The following is a 19,040-nucleotide window of genomic DNA, read 5'->3' as shown; positions in this document are numbered from 1 at the left end:
AGCCATCTAATCAAGACTACGCCATGTGCAAATTCTTAACGCAGTGTAAATAATGGAACAATCCATGTATGCTCTCTAATTTTATTTGCCAATGTAAAGAAGATAATTAATGATAAAATATATAAAAACAGTTAAAAATGTATTAAACCATTAGGAATTATTTTGACGCAACAGCAAAATATAAAAAAAAACAATAAAATCTATGTAAGGGAATGCAATTTTATATTAAAAAATTGTGAATGATCCAAAATTTACCTTCGTCCCTTGCAACAATTCCTGACCTTCATTTGAAGTGAGAATCCTGAGCCAAGTCTAAGTTGGAACTGAAGCTTACAGTAGGTGTAGAAAGTTTTTTTTTCCCATAGTGGGAGAGCCTTAGACAAGAGGGCACAACTACAGAGTTGAAGGGCGTCTGGTCGGAACAGAGATGCAGAGGAATTTCTTTAGCTAGAGGATGGTGAATCTGTGAAATTTGTGGCCACAGGCAGTTGTGGAGGCCAAGTCCTTGGGTGTATTTAATGCCGATGATTGATAGGTTCTTGATTAGCCAGGCCATCAAAGGTTATGGGGAAAAGGCCAGACAGTGGGGCTGAGTGGGAGAATGAATCAGCTCCTGATTGAATGGCAGGACAGACTCAATGGACTGAAGATCTATTTCTGCTCCTATAATCTGATGATCAAAATCATGTTGTCACTGTTTTCATGTGGGTACATTTATACACGTAGGAACCAGGACTGTGAAATCCCAGCAGTTCCATGTGTCACTACTGGCACCATTCAGGAAAATCAGGGCCAATAAATCAGTGCCAAATGTTGGTCTCTCACAGGTCTGTTTGAGGGAAGATACTGCTTCCCACAATACCAGTGCTGGGTCTGAACTCTGGGATACTCTTGCCAACACAGTAGTGGAAACATTTTCATGAGAAGGGCTACAGCAGATCAAGAAGGTTGCTCACCCACAATGATTGGTTATGGACAGTGGTACTAACCAAAGCAGCAATGCACCATTGCCAGTTTCTGTTCTTCTAGATTAAGTGTCACACCAGCAACTCCTTGGGGTCACCAGTGGACAGTTACTCAGCTACTGCAAGAGCCTCTCAAAGCCAGGATATCCTGCAGCAAGTGACTCTCGTCCTGACATATTACCTCTCTCCAGCATCTGCAAGTTGGGAGATGATGGAACCCCCACATGAGCACCATGACTGCAACTCTAAAGAAATTAAAAATGTTCAAATTTAAATTGAGGAATACAGCATGGTAACAGGCCCATGAGTCCTGACACCCAACTAACCCATGTGACCAATTAACTGACTAATTCTTGCACATGTTTGGAATGTGGGAGGAAACTGGAGCACCTGGTGGAAACCCACATGGATGCAAGGAGAACTTTACAGACTATGGCGGATTCACACTTAAGTCATTGTCACTGTAATAGGGTTGCACTAACCATGCCACCCTAAAGAAGCTTGATGCCATGCTGGATAGGGCAATTTACTTGTCTGGCATTCTGTCCGCCTCCCTGAACATTCATGCATTCCACCACCGGCACAGTGTGTGGCATCTCCAAAGTGCACTGCAAATACTTACCTGTACTTCACCAACTGTGCCTACTCTCCCCATTACCCCCTCCCACCTCTCCCCCCCCCCCCCCCCGCTCAGCATCAAGGGTGAGGACAGCATTCCTTCTTCATTGGTTGCTCTCAGAACTGGAACACTCCCCCTGACAGCATCAGAAGGACCATCACCTCTTTTCCAAGCGACACTTATACCACCCACCTGACCCGAGAAAATCAATGCCAGCTCAAAGGATTAGTTCTTTACGGGTGGTACAGTTAGCGTAGCGGTTAGTGTAATGGAGTTTGAATCCAGTGCTCTCTGTAAGGATTTTGTCCATTCTCCCCATGTCTACATAGATTTGTTCTGGGTGCTCCAGGTTCATCCCACTGTTCAAAACGTATGGGCTGAAATGGCCTGTTACTGTGCTGTATGTCAAAATTAACAAAAATAAATTAAAAATTAAACAAGAGGGTTAGTTCCTTTAAAAATTGGAAAGCAGACATTTTTGCTCCTTCAGCACGCTGAGTGAAGTTCCTTGTGCATTCATCTATCCCCAGGCCTGCAGAGCAGTGAGTCTCAGCTGAAGGTATCAACCTGTAGCCAACAATTGATACCTCTGGACAAGATGGTGCCCAGCTGTGTGATCAGTAGTCAGATGTTTCTCCTGTAGCTGGGAGTTTCAATTCCATGCTTCAGTGGTCTTGTCAAGATCAGGGGTTTAGAAGAGGGGGAGTAGGTTGAGACATGAACAATGTGTACATTGAGTACAGATTTTTGCCCCACCAATAAGTGGTAATTCTGCCATCCCCCAGGAAAAAGAATCTCAGGGCTGTATGTGATATCATGCATGTACTCTGACAAAAAATTTGAAATATGATCTGAATGTCAATGACACATGCTCTGCAAAGGAACTTATTTTTTCTTTTTTATGCAATTCTTTGCTAGCCTTTGAGTAGCTCTCAAAAGAACATTTATTTTTCATCATATCTTGGTACACATGACAATAATTAAATACAAATCTGGTTGGTGTGAATTGTACAGCTTGTGCATGGGTACTGGCCCTCCTACTTACATTCATTCATGCTTCAGATTGAGAACATGTCGCTGGTCGTCCACCAGTTGGAATCCTATGACAAGAACAACGTCCTGCAGATTCGCAGGGAGATTGCAGTTCTGAAGGAACGCCTGAAGGAGTGCAAGCAGACCCAGAGTCCTCCGTCCATTGAATATGGTCAGTCACTGATTAACCCCAATGCAGCACCATGACAAAGGCAGAAAACACAGCCACCACCTCTGTCGGGAGACCTTTATTGAATGTTTTGCAAAGAGTAGGCAGGCATGGAGTCACAGATCAGGGAATCAGGCCCTTTAGCTCAACTGCTTCATACTGACCAAGGTGCCTATCTGAGCTTGTCTCATTTGCCTGCATTTGGCCCATATCTCTCTAAACCAGTGGTTCTCAACATTTTTTTACACTCACATACCACCTTAAGTAATCCCTTACTAACCACAGAGCACCTATGGCATCGAAGCATTATCCATATACCTAAAATACTTATAGATTTTACAAAATAATTGTAAAAGAACACAGAAATACTGGAAGAATTCAACCAGTCTCGCAGCATCCATGGGAGATATAGATATATTACCAATGTTTTGGACCTGAGCCTTTCAAGGTAGGAGCAAAAAATCAGGCAGGCATCTTAATTAAAGACTGGAGAGAAAGGGGGAAGAATGGAAGGGGACAGCCAGACAACCAGACAAAAGGTGTTAATTGGATATGAAAAGAAGAAAGGTGAGAATTAATTTTTGCTCTGTGAAAGGAGGGAAAAGGAAAGCGAGAGACAGAACTACAGGGAAGGGTCAGGGGGAAGTTTTATACCCATAATTGTACCTGCTTCTATCACCTCACCCTGCATACTCTATATGAAAAGGTAAGCCTTCTCATCCTTTTTAATTCTAAACCTATGCTCTCCAAAACTGAGCTCTCCTTGAGGGAAAAAGACCTTATACACAACCCTCATGATTTTATCTACCTCTCTAAGGTCACCCCTCAGCCTCCAATGCTCTAGGGAAAAAAAAGTCCATGCTTATCCAGTCCCGGTTACATTCTCATAAATCTTTTGCATCATTTCCAGCTTCATTACATATTTCCTACAGCAGGACATCCAGAACCAAGCATTATACTTCAAATGTGTCCTTTTCCAATGTCTTGTTTAGATGTGAAATGACATCCCTGCTCCTGCACTCAATGTTCTGTAATGTTGACTGACTATTTCTACCCATGGATGCTGCCTGACTCACTGAGTTTCCTCCAACAAACTCATTATTTGCCTGTACTCAATGCCCTGCCAATGAAGGTAAGCATGCCAAATGCCCCCTTCACCAGCCTGTTTACCTGAGCTGCCACTTGTCTGTACCCCAAGGTGAGGTCGCATTGTCTTACAGCACCCTCCAGATGCCAGCCATTTACTCTAGCCCCTTTTACACAACCTATTCAAGGCAGGAATATTGCATCTTTATTGTGCCAAATGGTAAAAACATGGAATGGGGGGAGGGGGTGTCATTGTAGTTCCAACTTTAAGCCAGTATTGCCGATATTGTTTGGTTCAGTGTAAAAAAGCAAAGCCGGTTTAATTATGGGTCTTCTTTACGACAGTATTGCAGGATCACTATGTAAAAAGGGCTCATGAATACTGTAATACAGCAACCTGTGTTGTACACTATTAAGGTGTGTCTTATCTGCTGGGGTAGCATCAAAGAGCATGGCATCAAAATTGGTCCCAATATCCTCCTTGAGAGCCACTGACAGCTCCTCTATTCAATGTTTCCTTCCAGTTGTTCTTTTCCACCTGTGGACTTTCTCCACTTTCTCTTTCTCCGACTCTCAGGTTTCCTGCTTGCGCACTCTCGACTCTTTCCATTCCAAGCTATTTCTCATTTACTTCTGCTTCATTTTCTGTCTTGCCTGTTATCACTTTAACTTTTAAAAATTTTATTCAAATCTAAGAAAGAAACAATTTGATCCTTAATAAATTTTACAAATTCCAATTTTTCAATAACATTACATTAAACCTCCAACGAAAGGTTGATTGGATAACTTCCAGTCCAACACAAGAAATGAGTAGCAATGAATGATCAGAAATTATTCTACTCTTATATTCAGCTTAAATAAAACATGATTGCAAATGTGCTGATACCAAAAAATAGTCAATCCTTGAAAATGAGTCATGGCGTGAGGAATAAAATGAAAAATCTTTCTCAGTAGGATTTAACCTTCTCCAAACCTCTATCAAATGTAAGTATTTCATCAAAGAAACCAATTGAACCGCTGCTTTTGATTTTTTCACGATTTTCAGAGATTTATCTAATACACAATTAAAATCTCCACCAATCAAAATATTTTCTTTAGCTTGGCTTAACGTTAAAAAAAGCTTCAGACACAAATTGTTCATCATCGACGTTAGGTGCGTACATATTCAACAAAGACCATGACTCAGCAAAGAGTTTACAATTAATCATTAAAATTCGGCCAGCTGATTCCACCAAAGATTAAAGTTCGAATGGTATTTTCTTATGAATCAGGATCGCCACTCCTCTTTCTTTCGAATTAAAAGAAGATGAAATTACATAACCGGCCCAGTCCCTCTTCAATTTCAAATGTTCTATTTCAGTTAAATGAGTTTCCTGCAAAAAAGCAATATCAACTTTCATCTTTTTTATATAGGTTAAAACATGTTTTAGTTTAATCGGGTTATTTAAACCCTGCACATTAAATGTTGCAAAGTTCAAATTAGACATTGTTATCAAAGTAAAATAAAAACCCCTCTTTCTATTCATTCTATTCACAGAAAAAAAACCCTTCTCCAATTACAAAATTTAAAGGTCCCCTTGCTAAGTAATCTAAATTAAACAATTGCTAAACTTCTCTCTAAACAAAGTAAAACTTACACAAGTAAAAAGGTATTTTTTTTAGAAAAAGAAACTACGTAAGTAGTAACTCCCCACTTAACTAGGTGTGGAAAGAAATAAAATCCCTTCCACTGGTGGCAGACGACTTCCGAAAGCTTCAGCGACCTCCATCCCACCAACCAGAGATAAAATTATAAGTCTAAATCAGCTCATAACCCCAATGAATTCAATCCCAAAGCTTGTTCTGTATCATCAATATCAATCAAGCTCTTTGACATATTTGTCTTCCCGTTCCCATTTCCATTCTTCAAAACTGCAGGGTATCTAAAAGAAAATGTATAACCCTTCCTCCAAAGCACCTCTTTATCAGAATTAAATTCTTTATGTCTTTTAATAATTTCTTGACTTAAATCTGGATAGAAAAAACTCTTATTTCCTTGTACTATCAACGGGGATTGATATCTATGTGCATTTTGGACTGCTACTCTCAAAATAGTTTCCCTATCTTAGTAGCATAGACAATGAATCAAAACAGCTCATGGAGGTTGTCCCGGAAATGGTTTACTTCATAAGGCCCTATGTGCTCTATCTAATTCCAAACCTTCTGGAAAAAATTCCAATCCCAGTGCTTCAGGAATCCACTTTTTAAAAATTGATATTGGATATCCAAACCCTCAATTCCTTCAGGAATTCCCATTATTTTAACATTATTCTGGCGGCTTTAATTTTCCAGAATCTATTTTCTTCAGTTAGTCCTTCTTCTGAATTTCCCATCCGACAGAAGAATCTTCCACTTTTTCTATTTTTTCTTTATTATGATCCACTTGTTCTTTACAAACTTGAAAGGCACCTTCCATCTTCTTAAAATTGTCTTGAACTGTATCCACCATATTCAAGCATCTATTATTATCAGTTTTAACTACAGAAATATCTTTCTTAACAGAAGAAACTTCTTCACAAATATTATTCATTTTTTCAGTCATATTCATAAATCCATAATCAATCTGAGTAGACATTTGTGTTAACATATTACCCATTTGATGAGTTATAGATTCCAAAATTGTAAAAACAGCATCAAAAGTAGTATCACTAGTCTCTCCATGAGGCCTACCTTCTTTCTCTTCAATAGCAGTCAGTGACTCTTCTTCTTCACTCTCCATCTCCCTCCTTCTCTCTCAATCCCATCTCTCTCTCTCTCTCTCTCTCTCTCTCTCTCTCTCTAAACCCCTCCCTTTCTTTCCCCCTCTCTCTCTCCATTTCTCTTTCCCTGCATCTATCTCTCCCCTCATTTTTCTCCTGTCCCTCCATCCATCTTTCTCTCTGTCTCCCCACTCCTACCCTCACCTTCATCCCAACCTTCATCTCCCTCCTCAAAATATATTCTCCTGCTACTCTTCAATCATCTGTCTTTTGGGTTTAAGGAGATGAGGGAAGAATATTATAAAAAAATATCTTAGTACTCACAGCCATTAAAAAAGATTAAACAGTCCAAGTTCCAGTTTTTTTTTGACACGTTCCACCTGGTAGAGTGAGAAGAGTTTTTTTCAAGGCATCGGTTACTGAGCACAGAACTGTTCCATAACTGGTAAGGTTGAGTTGGAGGAGAAACACTTTGGAGCTGAATCTGGCTCCAAATCATTGCAGACCCAAATTTCCAGGTTGAGAATAATGCAAAACAAATTTTAAAAATGGTCACATACCCAAGCACACCATGTTGGATTCCAGAAATCAACCAGATGATCCAGCTGTCCAGGAGAATTGAATTTTCTTCTGGATCAGAACAGTGGGAATCAGGAACAGTGGGAATCAGAACAGTGGGAATCAGGAACAGTGGGAATCAGAACAGTGGGAATAGATAGTATCATCTCGGATGGTTAGTATGAGTTAATTTAGTCATTCAGCATTCTTGCTACTGGTGGGAAGAAGTTGTTCCTCAACTTGATGGTGCTGGCTCTGTTACTCTTGTATTTCTTTCCTGATGGGAGTAGCTAAAAGATTTTGCGGTCCTCTTCAGATAACGATCCCAGTAGATGGCATTGATGAAGGGGGAGGGAGACCCCTGTGATCCAGTCTGTACTCTTATAGTCCTGTGGATTGACCACCTATCCAATTCCTTACAATGACTGTATGGAGCCAGCCAGGATGCTCTCCTTAGAGCTTCTGTAGAAGGTTGACATAATGGTGGCCAGTAGCCTTGGTGATTTCAGACCTCAGGAAATGCAGTCACTGTTGCACTTTCCTGACAAGTGAGGAGATGTTGTATGTCCATTCACTAGTTGAATGGACTCCAAGGAACTTAGCCTCCTTCATCTTGGCCATGTTGAAAGTCAGATTGTTATTCTTGCACTATTTCGTGAGATTTTCCACTTCTCTATTGCTGATGAGGCCCACTACTGGTGTATCATCTGCAAATTTGATGAGACTTAGATCTGGATCTGTGAATGCAGTCGTGGGTCAGTAGTGTAAACAGGAGTGAGCTGAGCACACAGCCCCAAGGTGCGCCAGTGCTCAGCGGGACTGGTGCTCGATGTTCTGTTACAGACAGTGGGTTTTCTGTTAGGAAGTCCAGGATCCAGTTACAGAGACGGGTGTTGAGTTTCAGCAAGGACAGCTTCTCCTGAGCCTTTGGGGAATGATCGTATTAAACGCCGAGTTGAAGTCGATAAATAGCAGCCTGGCATAAGAGGCTTCATTCTCCAGGTGGTTTAGGACAGAGTGAAGGGACAAGGCTGCAGCATCATCAGTGTTGTCAACTATAGAGGGAAATAATATACACAAAATAAAATTTATGACTATGTAAATAATGTTTATTTATTGATAGGAAGCTGCAAACATGGGGGCCTACTCAATGTATCTGAGCCTTTAATCGTACAGCTGAACTGGAGAGGAACTGGTCACAAATATGGAGCTTGGGGAAAAGACCCCTCTCCCTTCCCCACTAAAAAGGAGCTGTATTTTGTGGGACCATTGGAAAATGAATGAAGTCTCTACACATTCAGACTCTACACTTCGTATGAAGATTTATTGATCTACAGACATGAAACTGAGAAAAGGCTTATCTTTGGCTATTACTATCACTATACACCACAGGGGAGTGGGATGGTTTTGTATAATAGCACCTTGTATTACAACTGTTACAATACAAGGGAGATGTGCAGGTTTAATTCAGACACAGGGGCAAAGGAAAGTCAGACTCTGACCAATGCAGCCTACAATAATAGGTTCTCATATCATAATGTTAAATACCAAGACATGGACTTTGCAGTTGATGAGACTGGTCTGTGGGTTATTTATTCCAATGAGAAAAACAATGGGAATGTAGTTATTAGTAAAGTCAATGTCACCAATTTCACTGTGGAAAAGACATGGGTCACCCAGAAGTACAAACCTGCGATGTCCAATACCTTCATGATCTGTGGTGTGCTCTATGCAATTAGGCCCTTGAACATACACGAGGAGGAGATTTTCTATTCTTTTGACACCAGGACTGGTGAGGAAAGTAGGCTCGCTATAAAGATGGTTAAACCTTTGGAGATACTACAGAGTGTAAACTACAACCCGTCTGATCAAAAGTTGTACGTGTACAACAATGGCTACCAGGTGACTTATGATGTGATATTTCATCCTGATCAATCCAAGCATAATGCAAATTAATCAACTTTAACAATAAGACAACTGATCAGCTGGGAATCACTGGGAAATCATGATCCAAATGTTTAATTTTTGATGCCAAATTTCAGGTCACAATTAATTACCATTTTAATTTTTTTAAATTTAAGCAGCACAAGGGTGCTGAAAAAAACAGCTCATGCATCATTCAATGCCTAATTAATTACATAAGAGCATAAGACATAGGGGCAGGAGTAGGCTATCTGGCCGTTTGAGCCTACTCTGCCATTCAATGAGATCATGGCGGATCTGATGGCTCATCTCCATCTACCTGCCTTTTCCCCATATCTCTTAATTCCCCAACTATGTAGAAATCTATTTAATGAGATCACCTCCATTGCTTCAATGGACAGTGAATTCCACAGATTCACCACCCTCTGAGAAAAGTAGATCCTCCTCATCTCTGTCCTAAATTTACTACCCTGAATCTAGTTCTGGTCTCCCCTACCAATCTAAATAACTTCCCTACTTCTACCTTATCTATATATTTTCATAATGTCATACATTTCTACAAGATCCCCTCTCATTCTTCTAAATTCCAGAGTACAGTCCCAGATGACTCAATCTCTCCTCATAGGCTAAGGACCAGTGAATCTCAACCTTTTTCATTCCACTCACGTACCATTTTAAGTATTCTCTATGCCATTAAAGGATTGCTTAAGATGGTATATGGGTGGAAAGAAAATGTTTGAAAACCACTGTTTTAATCGTACCCAATTGCACGGTTTCATAACCCCAAAGGAAATGGGCCAATGACAATTTTTCATCAAGCAAAATATTTCAGTAACAATTGGGTCTAGAGCAATGATTCTCAGCCTTCACCCCACTCACATACCACCTTAAGCAATCCCTTACTAATCACAGAGCACCTATGGCATAGGGATTACTTAAAGTGGTATGTGAGTGAAAAGAAGGTTGAGAACCACTGGACCCCTTCATCCCTGGAATCAACCTGGTGAACCTCCTCTCCAGCACCACCAAAGCCAATGCATCCTTCCTCAAGTAAGAAGACTAGAATTGCACACATTTTTAAAATGTCCAATGTCTAGAACGTACTGAAGATGTTTAGCTTAGCCCATTTAATGCTCTTGTTGTCACACTTCTGGGGAGGATGGCTATTGGTGTTAAGGCATCATTACACAGTATTGGATTACTATAGTATTAACAATACACTGATTTGGGTAATACATTTCCTTTGACCTCCTATCCAATCAGGGTTTAAGCTTCTGGACAGGTGGTGAAGTCAAAATTAAGTTTATATTTAGATTTTAAATTAGATGTACAGCATGGTAACAGGCCCTTCTGGTCCACAAGTCCATGCTGCCCAATTAATCTACAACCCCACAGAACATTTAGAACAGTGGGAGAAAACCAGAGCATCTGGAGGATGGGGAGAATGTACAAACTCCTTCCAGTCAGTTCCAGATTCAAACGCTGGTCACTGGTGCTGTAATAGTGTTGCGTTAATTAATATTGCTAACCGTGCAGTCTGCTGGTTGGCTTAATATTAATGGTTAAACTCTGAATGACTTGGATGTGTTGGCTGAAGAGGTGAGGGTAGGGGAGGGGGTAGGTGGTAAACAATCCGAGTGGGAGAATTAATTCATTTCTAAATCTGTTACTTTTTATTATTAATTATCAAATATAAAGCAATATCTTTGGACAGAGCAGAATCCAGGACAAGACACCACAGTCTTAGAATTAGAAGGTACCCATTTAAAACAAAGATGAGGAGAAAATGTTTTAGCCAGAGGATTGTGGATTTGTAGAATTTGTTGTCACATACAGCCATGGAGGCTTGATCATTGGGGGAGTTTAAGGAGGAGATTGATAGGTATCTAATTAGTAAAGGTATCAAGGGATATGAGGAAAAGATTGGGAATTGGAACCAGGTATGAGAATGGTTTGGCTCACAGTGGAGTTGTGGAACAGACTCTATAGGCCAAATGGTCTACTTCTCTTTCTTTATCTTGTGATCTTGTGATCTTTATGTGATTAAACCAAACCTGTAGCAAAATGTTTAATAAAAAGCAGCTTCTGAGATGTGTGTTGTGTTATTTTCTTCTGAAATTGGGTGAAACAAAAGACATTGGACATGTGTTAAGGATGAAAGGGAAAATGTCTAAAGGAAACATTAAGGGAAACTTCTTCACACAGGGTGTGGTGAGAGTATGGAACAAGCTGCTGCCCAATTAAATGTGGACTCAATTTTGACAAAGGATGTGAATGATATTTTTGCAAGGCTTAACTTTGATGTTGTTAATTAAAACATTCTCATTTCATTCTGAAGACAGAGTGTATCACCTTAAACTATTTACCGATAATTCACCTTTCTTGTAGTGGCAGTCAGAAATAGGATTATTGATCAGGAAAAAACTTTCTTGCCAAAGAAATGTTCCAATCACTCAGTTATTCTTAAGTAAAACATGAAAGTCTGCAGATGCCGTGACTGATGTAAAAACATAAAGCCGGAAAACTTAACAGTCACACGGTGTATTTTATATACCAACATAAAGATACAAAATCAACGTTTTGGCCTGAACCCTTCAACAAGATATGATGTTACTCTTCAGGAAAGGTTTCCCTCTATACTGTTCATGTTTGCACCTATTGTTAGGATAGTTGCTCAATGGTTATTAGATATTGTATTAATTAAATAAAAATTACTGTAATTAAAAGACTGGTGAATTCTATGCACCTTATGTTTGCAATAAGATGATATGCTATAGGGAGTGCTGCACTTCTAAGATGCAGTTTCTCAGAAATATATGAATGGAACATCTTGATTGAATGTAAACAATCCCATGGCCTGTGAGATTCAGAGACTGAGAGAGCTTCTGTTCTGTTGAACACTTGAATTGAAGATGCTCCTAATTTCCTGACCTGAGGTGATTAATTCAAGATGAATCTCACCAATAGCATAGACCATCAATCATGTGTGGCCAAAGATTGAGCACATCAATTGACCAATTCTCTTTTGGGTTAAACCAGTCATTGGCAGAAATGGTAGGGATCTCAACCTTTCAAATCTGTGCCCCATTCCCGCACCAACATATCTGTCCATGACCTAATACACTGCCAAACAAAGGCCACTCGTAAATTGGAGGAGCAACATCCAGTATTCTATCTGGACAATCTCCAACCAGATATTGGCCACCTCCCCCCACCCCCCGCAACCACCATTCTCCCTCTCTTTCCCATAACTTTCCTTTCCTCCAGCTTTCCATTCCCTTCCCTTTCCATTAGAGAGCTGTCCACTCTCCCATCTCAAAAGCAAAATACTGCAGACATTGGAAACATGAAATAAAAAGGGAAAATGCTGAAAGTATTTAAAAAGTGAAGCAGCATCTGAATATGAGGTAAACAGCGAAAATAACCATCTCTCAGAACTTCTCATTTTTCGAGGCAAATGTCATTGACATGAAGCTAAGCACGACCTGCTGGAGGAACTTCAACGTTGAGAAATGTACAGTTCTACATTTTGACAGTGGAAATAAACAGACAGAATACTATTTGGGTGGGGAGAAAATGCAAACCTCAGAAGTGCAAAAGGACCTGGGCTTCCTCATGCAGGGAAACCTAAAAGTTAATGACCAGGTGGGATTGATAATGAAGAAAGCAAATACTATGTTGGCATTCATTTCAAGAGGAATAGTGTATAAGAGTAAAGAGATGTGATGAGCCTCTATGGGGAACTGGTGAGACCTCATTTGCAGCACTGAGTACAGTTTTGGGCCCCCTATCTTAAAAAGGATGTGATGTTGTTGGAGATGGTGCAGAAGAGATTTACTAGAATGATTCCTGGAATGTAGGGGTGTTTGCATTGTATTCATTGGAGTATAGAAGAATGAGAGGGGATCCCATAGAGGTATTTCAAATTTTGAAAGGTTTTGACAGAGTGGATGTAGATGTTTCCTTTGGTGGGTGAATCAAGGACAAGGGTCACAGTCTTAAAATTAGAAATTATCCACTTAAAACAGAGATGAGCAAAAACATCTTTAGTCAGAGGGTCATGGATCTGTGGAACTCAATGTTGCATACAACAGTGGAGGCCAGATCAATGGGAGAATTTAAACAGGAAATTGATCAGTATCTAATTAGTAAGGGTATCAAGGGATCTGGGGAAAAGACTGGAAATTTGAACTATGTATAGTTCAGCTTGGTGTAGAGTCAAGGAACAGACTCAATGGGTCTAGTGTCCTGCTTCTGATCCTTTATCTTGTGATCTTGTGAATTCAATGGGTCAGCCATCAATGGAAGAAAAAAAATGTTCAAAATTTCGGACCAAGGACCTTCATCGAGTCTGGGGATATGTAGAAGAGAATCTGGTGTAAAGAGTATAGGATTGGAGGGATAGGACTGGAATCTGTGTGTCTCCATTGACATGAATCTGGAATTCTCTTTCTTCAGGTGCTAGATGACCTCCTGAGCATTTCCAATTGTTATTCATTTTCATTTTGATGATGTGTAAATAGTTATTAAAAATGCAGTGATTGTAATAAAGTACTATTACTACCACCACAGTCTTTTCATGCTACCAAGGGTGAGAACTGTGACAGATGTACTTTAATAATGAAATGAGAATGAATTTTTAATTAAATAATTTTATTTTTCAAGGAAAGTACTACTACTGACATAATTAAAACATAGATTTTGAATTTGTTTCTTTGAAGAACTCCTTATGCCATTGAGCTTTAAACTTCTCTTTCTTTTGCAATTATCTTGTTTTGAGAAGGTTGGAGAGAACTTGGTTTTCTTTGCCTAAGTCTGGGACCATCAACAGTATAACCCAATTGTCTATAAATCCCAGTATACCATAGAGGTGATAATATGCTACAAGACCGACAGTTTTGGTTCATGTCCATTTGAACCAAGATTGGTCACAAGCAATAAGATATTGTATATTTTCATGAACAAGAATCTGTTGTCTGTTACACTTCTTCCGAGGTGGGAGTTGTGATGTTTCTTTTATTTTAATAAAGAAACTTGGGTTCTTTTGCATTAATTATATTTTATTAACAACAAACAGATACAACTCCCTCTAGTGGTCAGAAGGATCAACAACTCCAAATTACCACATCCTCTTTCCTTAAGATGTTCAACCTAGTAACATTACATGGTAATATAGTATACATTTCAATTTAAAGTTTAACACAAACAAACACAAACATCAACATCACAAAATTTATAAAGCGTTCTGCTCTTTCTTTTAGAGATTCAGCCTGTCGGGTGCTTTGATAACACATGTGGATCTTCTAAACACAGGTGCATGTATTGGCTCCGCTGATCCACCACTGTCTGGCATTGGAGGTGTTTCTTCTGTTGCTGTACAGGGTGGATCTTCTGCATTTATCTGTTCTTGCTCTGTCACTTGCATTTTCAGCAGGCTCTTTTGATTCCTCCTCAGTATTTGACCATCCTCTGTTCTGACAGTGTCGGATCTTGGATTGACTTCCTCCAGAACAGTGGCCTTCTTCTTCTAGGTGTTGGATCTCGGAGTCCCACTATGTCATGTTGTGGCCAGTGGCCCTAAGCTTCTTGCTGACTTGTCATAGTTTGCTTTTTGTCTCCTTTGCAGATGCTTTTGTTTCCACTTGACATTCTGTACTTGTTTGTGTAGTTATAGCCAAGGGGAGTGTCTTTAGTGGTAGATATAATACACGTCCAATGTCAGTAAAGCAGACTAAGTGACAGCGAGAGACTGGCAGCTCAACATAGCTTCACCATAATCACACAGGCAGCAGACATGTTAGAAAGCAGCACAATCTCAGGATAGTTTGATAAATAGTCAATAACAAATTGAAAATTCTCTCCATTTAGGTGGAAAATATCAGTTTCAATTTTCTGCCATGGCTCCTCTGTTATATCAGTTATGATCATGGGTTCCTTTGACTGCTTTGCATGATGTTTCAGACAGGTATCACAGCTTGAGACCATTCTGTCACTGTCAGTATATATCTCAGGCCAATAAACAGCAGTTCTGGCCTCCTCTTGCATTTTTCCATTCCAAGGTACCCCTCATACACCCTTTTCAGCATCTCTTGTCACAGTGATTGAGAAATAATAATTCTACTCTGTCTCAGGAGAAGCTCATTGACGACACTCAGCTCAACTCTGATGTTGTAATGTGGCTGCCATTCACTTCTAGGCCATCCTTCATTCAGATTCTTGATGACCTTCTGTAGAACTATGTCCTTTCCTGTTTCATCTGTGATCTGCTTGAATTTCATGTCAGATACAGGAAGAGATTCAGTGATCAAATTCAAGAAGAGATTCACATCTGTCTCTGTGACACTCTCATTGTGTGCTTCCCTTTGCGTCGTTGCCCTGGACAATGCATCAGTCAACACACTAGGTTTCCCTGGTATGTACACGAGTTCAAAGTCATAACATTGTAGCTTCATCATCTGTCTTTGGATTCGCGACGACATCCCATTGAGATTTTTCTTGATTATGGGTATTAAAGGCTTGTGGTCTGTCTCTGCCTCAAAGATTGGTAGACCATGTGCATAGCTATGGAATTCCTCATCCATAGACCAGACCTAGACACTCTTTCTCTGTCTGCACATATTGACATTCAGATGTGGTCATTGTCCTTGATATGTATGCAATTGGCCCCCAATCTTCTCCCACAGACTGAAGTAGTATGGCACTTACTCCATCTTTTGATATTTTTGTCCTTCTGGATAAGTCAGAATGTTAAAGGCACCAGTTCTGTAGTTGGAATGGTCTTCAGTCATCCCCATTCTTCCTCGTGGTTGGCCGTCCACTTGAATTCACATCTGTCATGAACAACTTCTTCAGGTACATTGTGTTGGAAGACAGGTTTGGAATGAAGTTACCATTGAAATTGATAATTCCCAGCACTCTCAAATGCCCTTTTTGTCAGTGTGTCTAGAATTTTTTCACCTGACTCTTGTCTGACTTCACACCTGCCTCTGACAGCTTATCTCCTAGAAAGGTGAATTCCTTCACACCAAACTGACATTTTACTATGTTTAACTTTAATCAATACTTCTGGATCCGTAGTAGCACATTGATGAATGTTGTGCTGCTCCTGTGTGGATCTCCATAGGATCATGTCATTCATGTACATGGGTACCCCATCTATGCCTTCTATGATGTGGAACACTTCAGGAGCTGAGGAAAATCCAAACATCATCCTTAAACAGGAGTATCAGACAAACAGTATATTGAATGTGCAGTATTTTGTACTATCTTCATGCAGTTTTAATTGCCAGAAGCCCTGGGATGCATCCAATTTGGTGAAAAACTTTGCACCGGCCATCTCACTTGTAATTTCATCCCTTGTTGGAATCTGATAATGTTCCCTCTTTATATTGGCATTCAAGTCTTTTGGCTCCATGCATACGCATACGTCACCATTCATTTTATAGACAATAGACAATGGTGTAGAAGTTGACCATTCAGCCCCTCAAGGCAGTACTGCCATGGCTGATCATCCACAATCAGTATCCTGTTCCTGCCTTCTCCCCATATTCCTTGACTCCGCTATCTTTAAGAGCTCTAACTCTTTCTTCAAAGCATCCAAAGAATTGGCCTCCACTGCCTTCAGAGGAAGTGCATTCCACAGATCCACAACTTCCTGAGTGAAAAAAATTCCTCAACTCCATTCTAAATAGTCTACTCCTTATTCATAAACTATGGCCTCTGGTCTGGACTCCCCCAATATTGGGATATGTTTCCTGGCTTTAGCATATCCAATTCCTTAATAATCTTATATGTTTTTCCTAATTATAGGAAGGATATAAACAGAGTGGAGAGAGTGCAGAGAAGGTTTACCAGAATGTTGCCTGGGTTTAAGCATCTGGAGTATGGGGAGAGATTGGACAGATTGGGTCTTTATTCTTTGGAGCGTAGAAGGTTGAGAGGGGATTTGATAGAAGTATTTAAGATTATGAAAGGGATAGACAGAATGGATGTGGATAGACTATTTCCGTTAAGAGGAGGAAAGTTTAAAACAAGAGGACATGAGTTAAGAATTAAGGGGCAGAGGTTTAGAGGTAACATGAGGGGGAACTTCTTTACTCAGAGAGTGGTAGCTGTGTGGAATGATCTTCCGGGAGAAATAGTGGCGGCGGAGTCAATTGTATTATTTAAGAAAAGGTTGGACAGGTATATGGATGAGAAGAAGATGGAGGGTTATGGGCATTGTGCAGGGAGGTGGGACTAGAAAGGGGTGTTTGGTTCGGTGCGGACTAGAAGGGCCTAATGGCCTGTTTCCGTGCTGTAATTGTTATGTTATGTTATGTTATATATGTTTCAATCAGATCCCCCTCTCATCCTTCTAAATTCCAGTGTACACTCCAGTCTTTTAACATCCCAGGAATTAATCTCATGAACCTACGCTGCAACTCACTCAGTAGCAAGAATGTCCTCCCTCAAACTTGGAGACTAAAACTGCACACAATTCTCCAGGTGTGGCCTCATCAGGGCCCTGTACAACTGCAGAAAGACCACTTTGGTCCTATACTCAACTCCCGTTGTTATGAAAGCCAACATGCCATGAGCTTTCTTTGCTGCCTGCTGTACCTGCATGCTTACTTTCAGTAACTGATGAACAAAGACACATAGATCTCGTTGTACTTCCCTTTTCCTAACTTGAAACCATTCAGATAGTCATGTGCATTCCTGTTCTTGCCATAAAAGTGGAAAACCTCATATTTTTCCACATTAAATTGCATCTGCCCACTCACCCAACCTGTCCAAGTCTCCCTGCATTCTCATAACATCCTCCTCACATTTCACACTGCCACCCAGCTTTGTGTCATCTGCAAATCTGCTAATGTTATTTTTAATCCCTTCATCTTAATATATATTATAAATAGCTACAGTCCTAGCACCGAGCCTTGCGGTTTCCCACTAGTCATTGCCAGCCATTCTGAAAGGGACCAGCTAATCCTTCTCTTTGTTTGCTGTCTGCCAACCAATTTTCTATCCATGTCAGTACCCTACCCCTAATACCATGTGTTCTAATTTTGCCCACCAATCTCCTATGTAGGACCTTATCAAAGGCTTTTTGAAAGTCCAGGTAAACTACACCCACTGGCTCTCCCTTGTCCATTTTCATAGTTACATCCTCAAAAAATTCCAAAAGATTAGTCAAGCATGATTTTCCCTTCATACATTCATGCTGACTTGAACCGATCTTGTTACTGTTATCTAAATGTGCCACTATTTCATCTTTTTTAATTGACTTCCCCACCACTTAGCCAGTGGTCTATAATTCCCTGTTTTCTCTCTCCCTCCTTTCTTAAAAAAGTGGGATAACATTAGCTACCCTCCAATCTGCAGGAACTGATCTTAAATCTATAGAACATTGGAAAATGCATCACGATTTCTAGAGACACCACCCTTAGATACAGTCCATCAGTACCATGGGATGCAGTCCATCAGGTCCTGGGGATTTATCAGCCTTCAGTCTACCAACACCATTTTCTGCCTAATGTGAATTTTCTTCAGTTCCTCTGTTACCCAAGGTCCTCTGTCCACTCTTACATCTAGGAGTTTGTTTGTGTCTTCCCTAGTGAAGAGAGATCCAAAATACATGTTCAACTCATCTGTCATTAACTTGTTCCCCACAATAATTTCACCCATTTCTGTCTTCAATGGCCAAATTTTGATCTTAACTAATTTTTTCCTCTTCACATACCTAAAGAATCTTTTGCTATCCTTCTTTATATTCTTGGCTAGCTTACCTTCTTACCTCATCTTTTCTCCCCATATTTCCTTTTTAGTTATCTTCTGTTGGATTTTAAAAGTTTCCCAATCCTCTGGCTTCCCGCTCACCTTTGCAACGTTATACATCTTCTGTTTTATTTTTATACTGTCCTTGACTTCCCTTGTCAGCCACAGTTGCCATTACTCTCCTTTAAATCTTT

At 40.1% G+C, this 19,040-nt stretch overlaps 1 protein-coding gene across 1 annotated transcript in view; it reads left to right on the top strand.

Moving 5' to 3' along the window:
* LOC138756698 (olfactomedin-4-like) overlaps window positions 1-9,123 on the top strand; it is a 76,734-nt gene extending 67,611 nt beyond the window's left edge. The window contains 2 exon segments of the mRNA XM_069923085.1: window positions 2,647-2,788; window positions 8,291-9,123. Coding sequence (XP_069779186.1) covers window positions 2,647-2,788; window positions 8,291-9,123 — 975 coding nt within the window.
* Window positions 9,124-19,040: the final 9,917 nt, after the last annotated feature.

The sequence above is a fragment of the Narcine bancroftii genome, chromosome 3, assembly GCF_036971445.1.
Source record: "Narcine bancroftii isolate sNarBan1 chromosome 3, sNarBan1.hap1, whole genome shotgun sequence".
Classification (NCBI taxonomy): Eukaryota; Metazoa; Chordata; class Chondrichthyes; order Torpediniformes; family Narcinidae; genus Narcine; species Narcine bancroftii.
The sequence above is the reverse complement of the archived record's forward strand: the minus strand, read 5'-3'. Positions and strand labels throughout refer to the sequence as shown.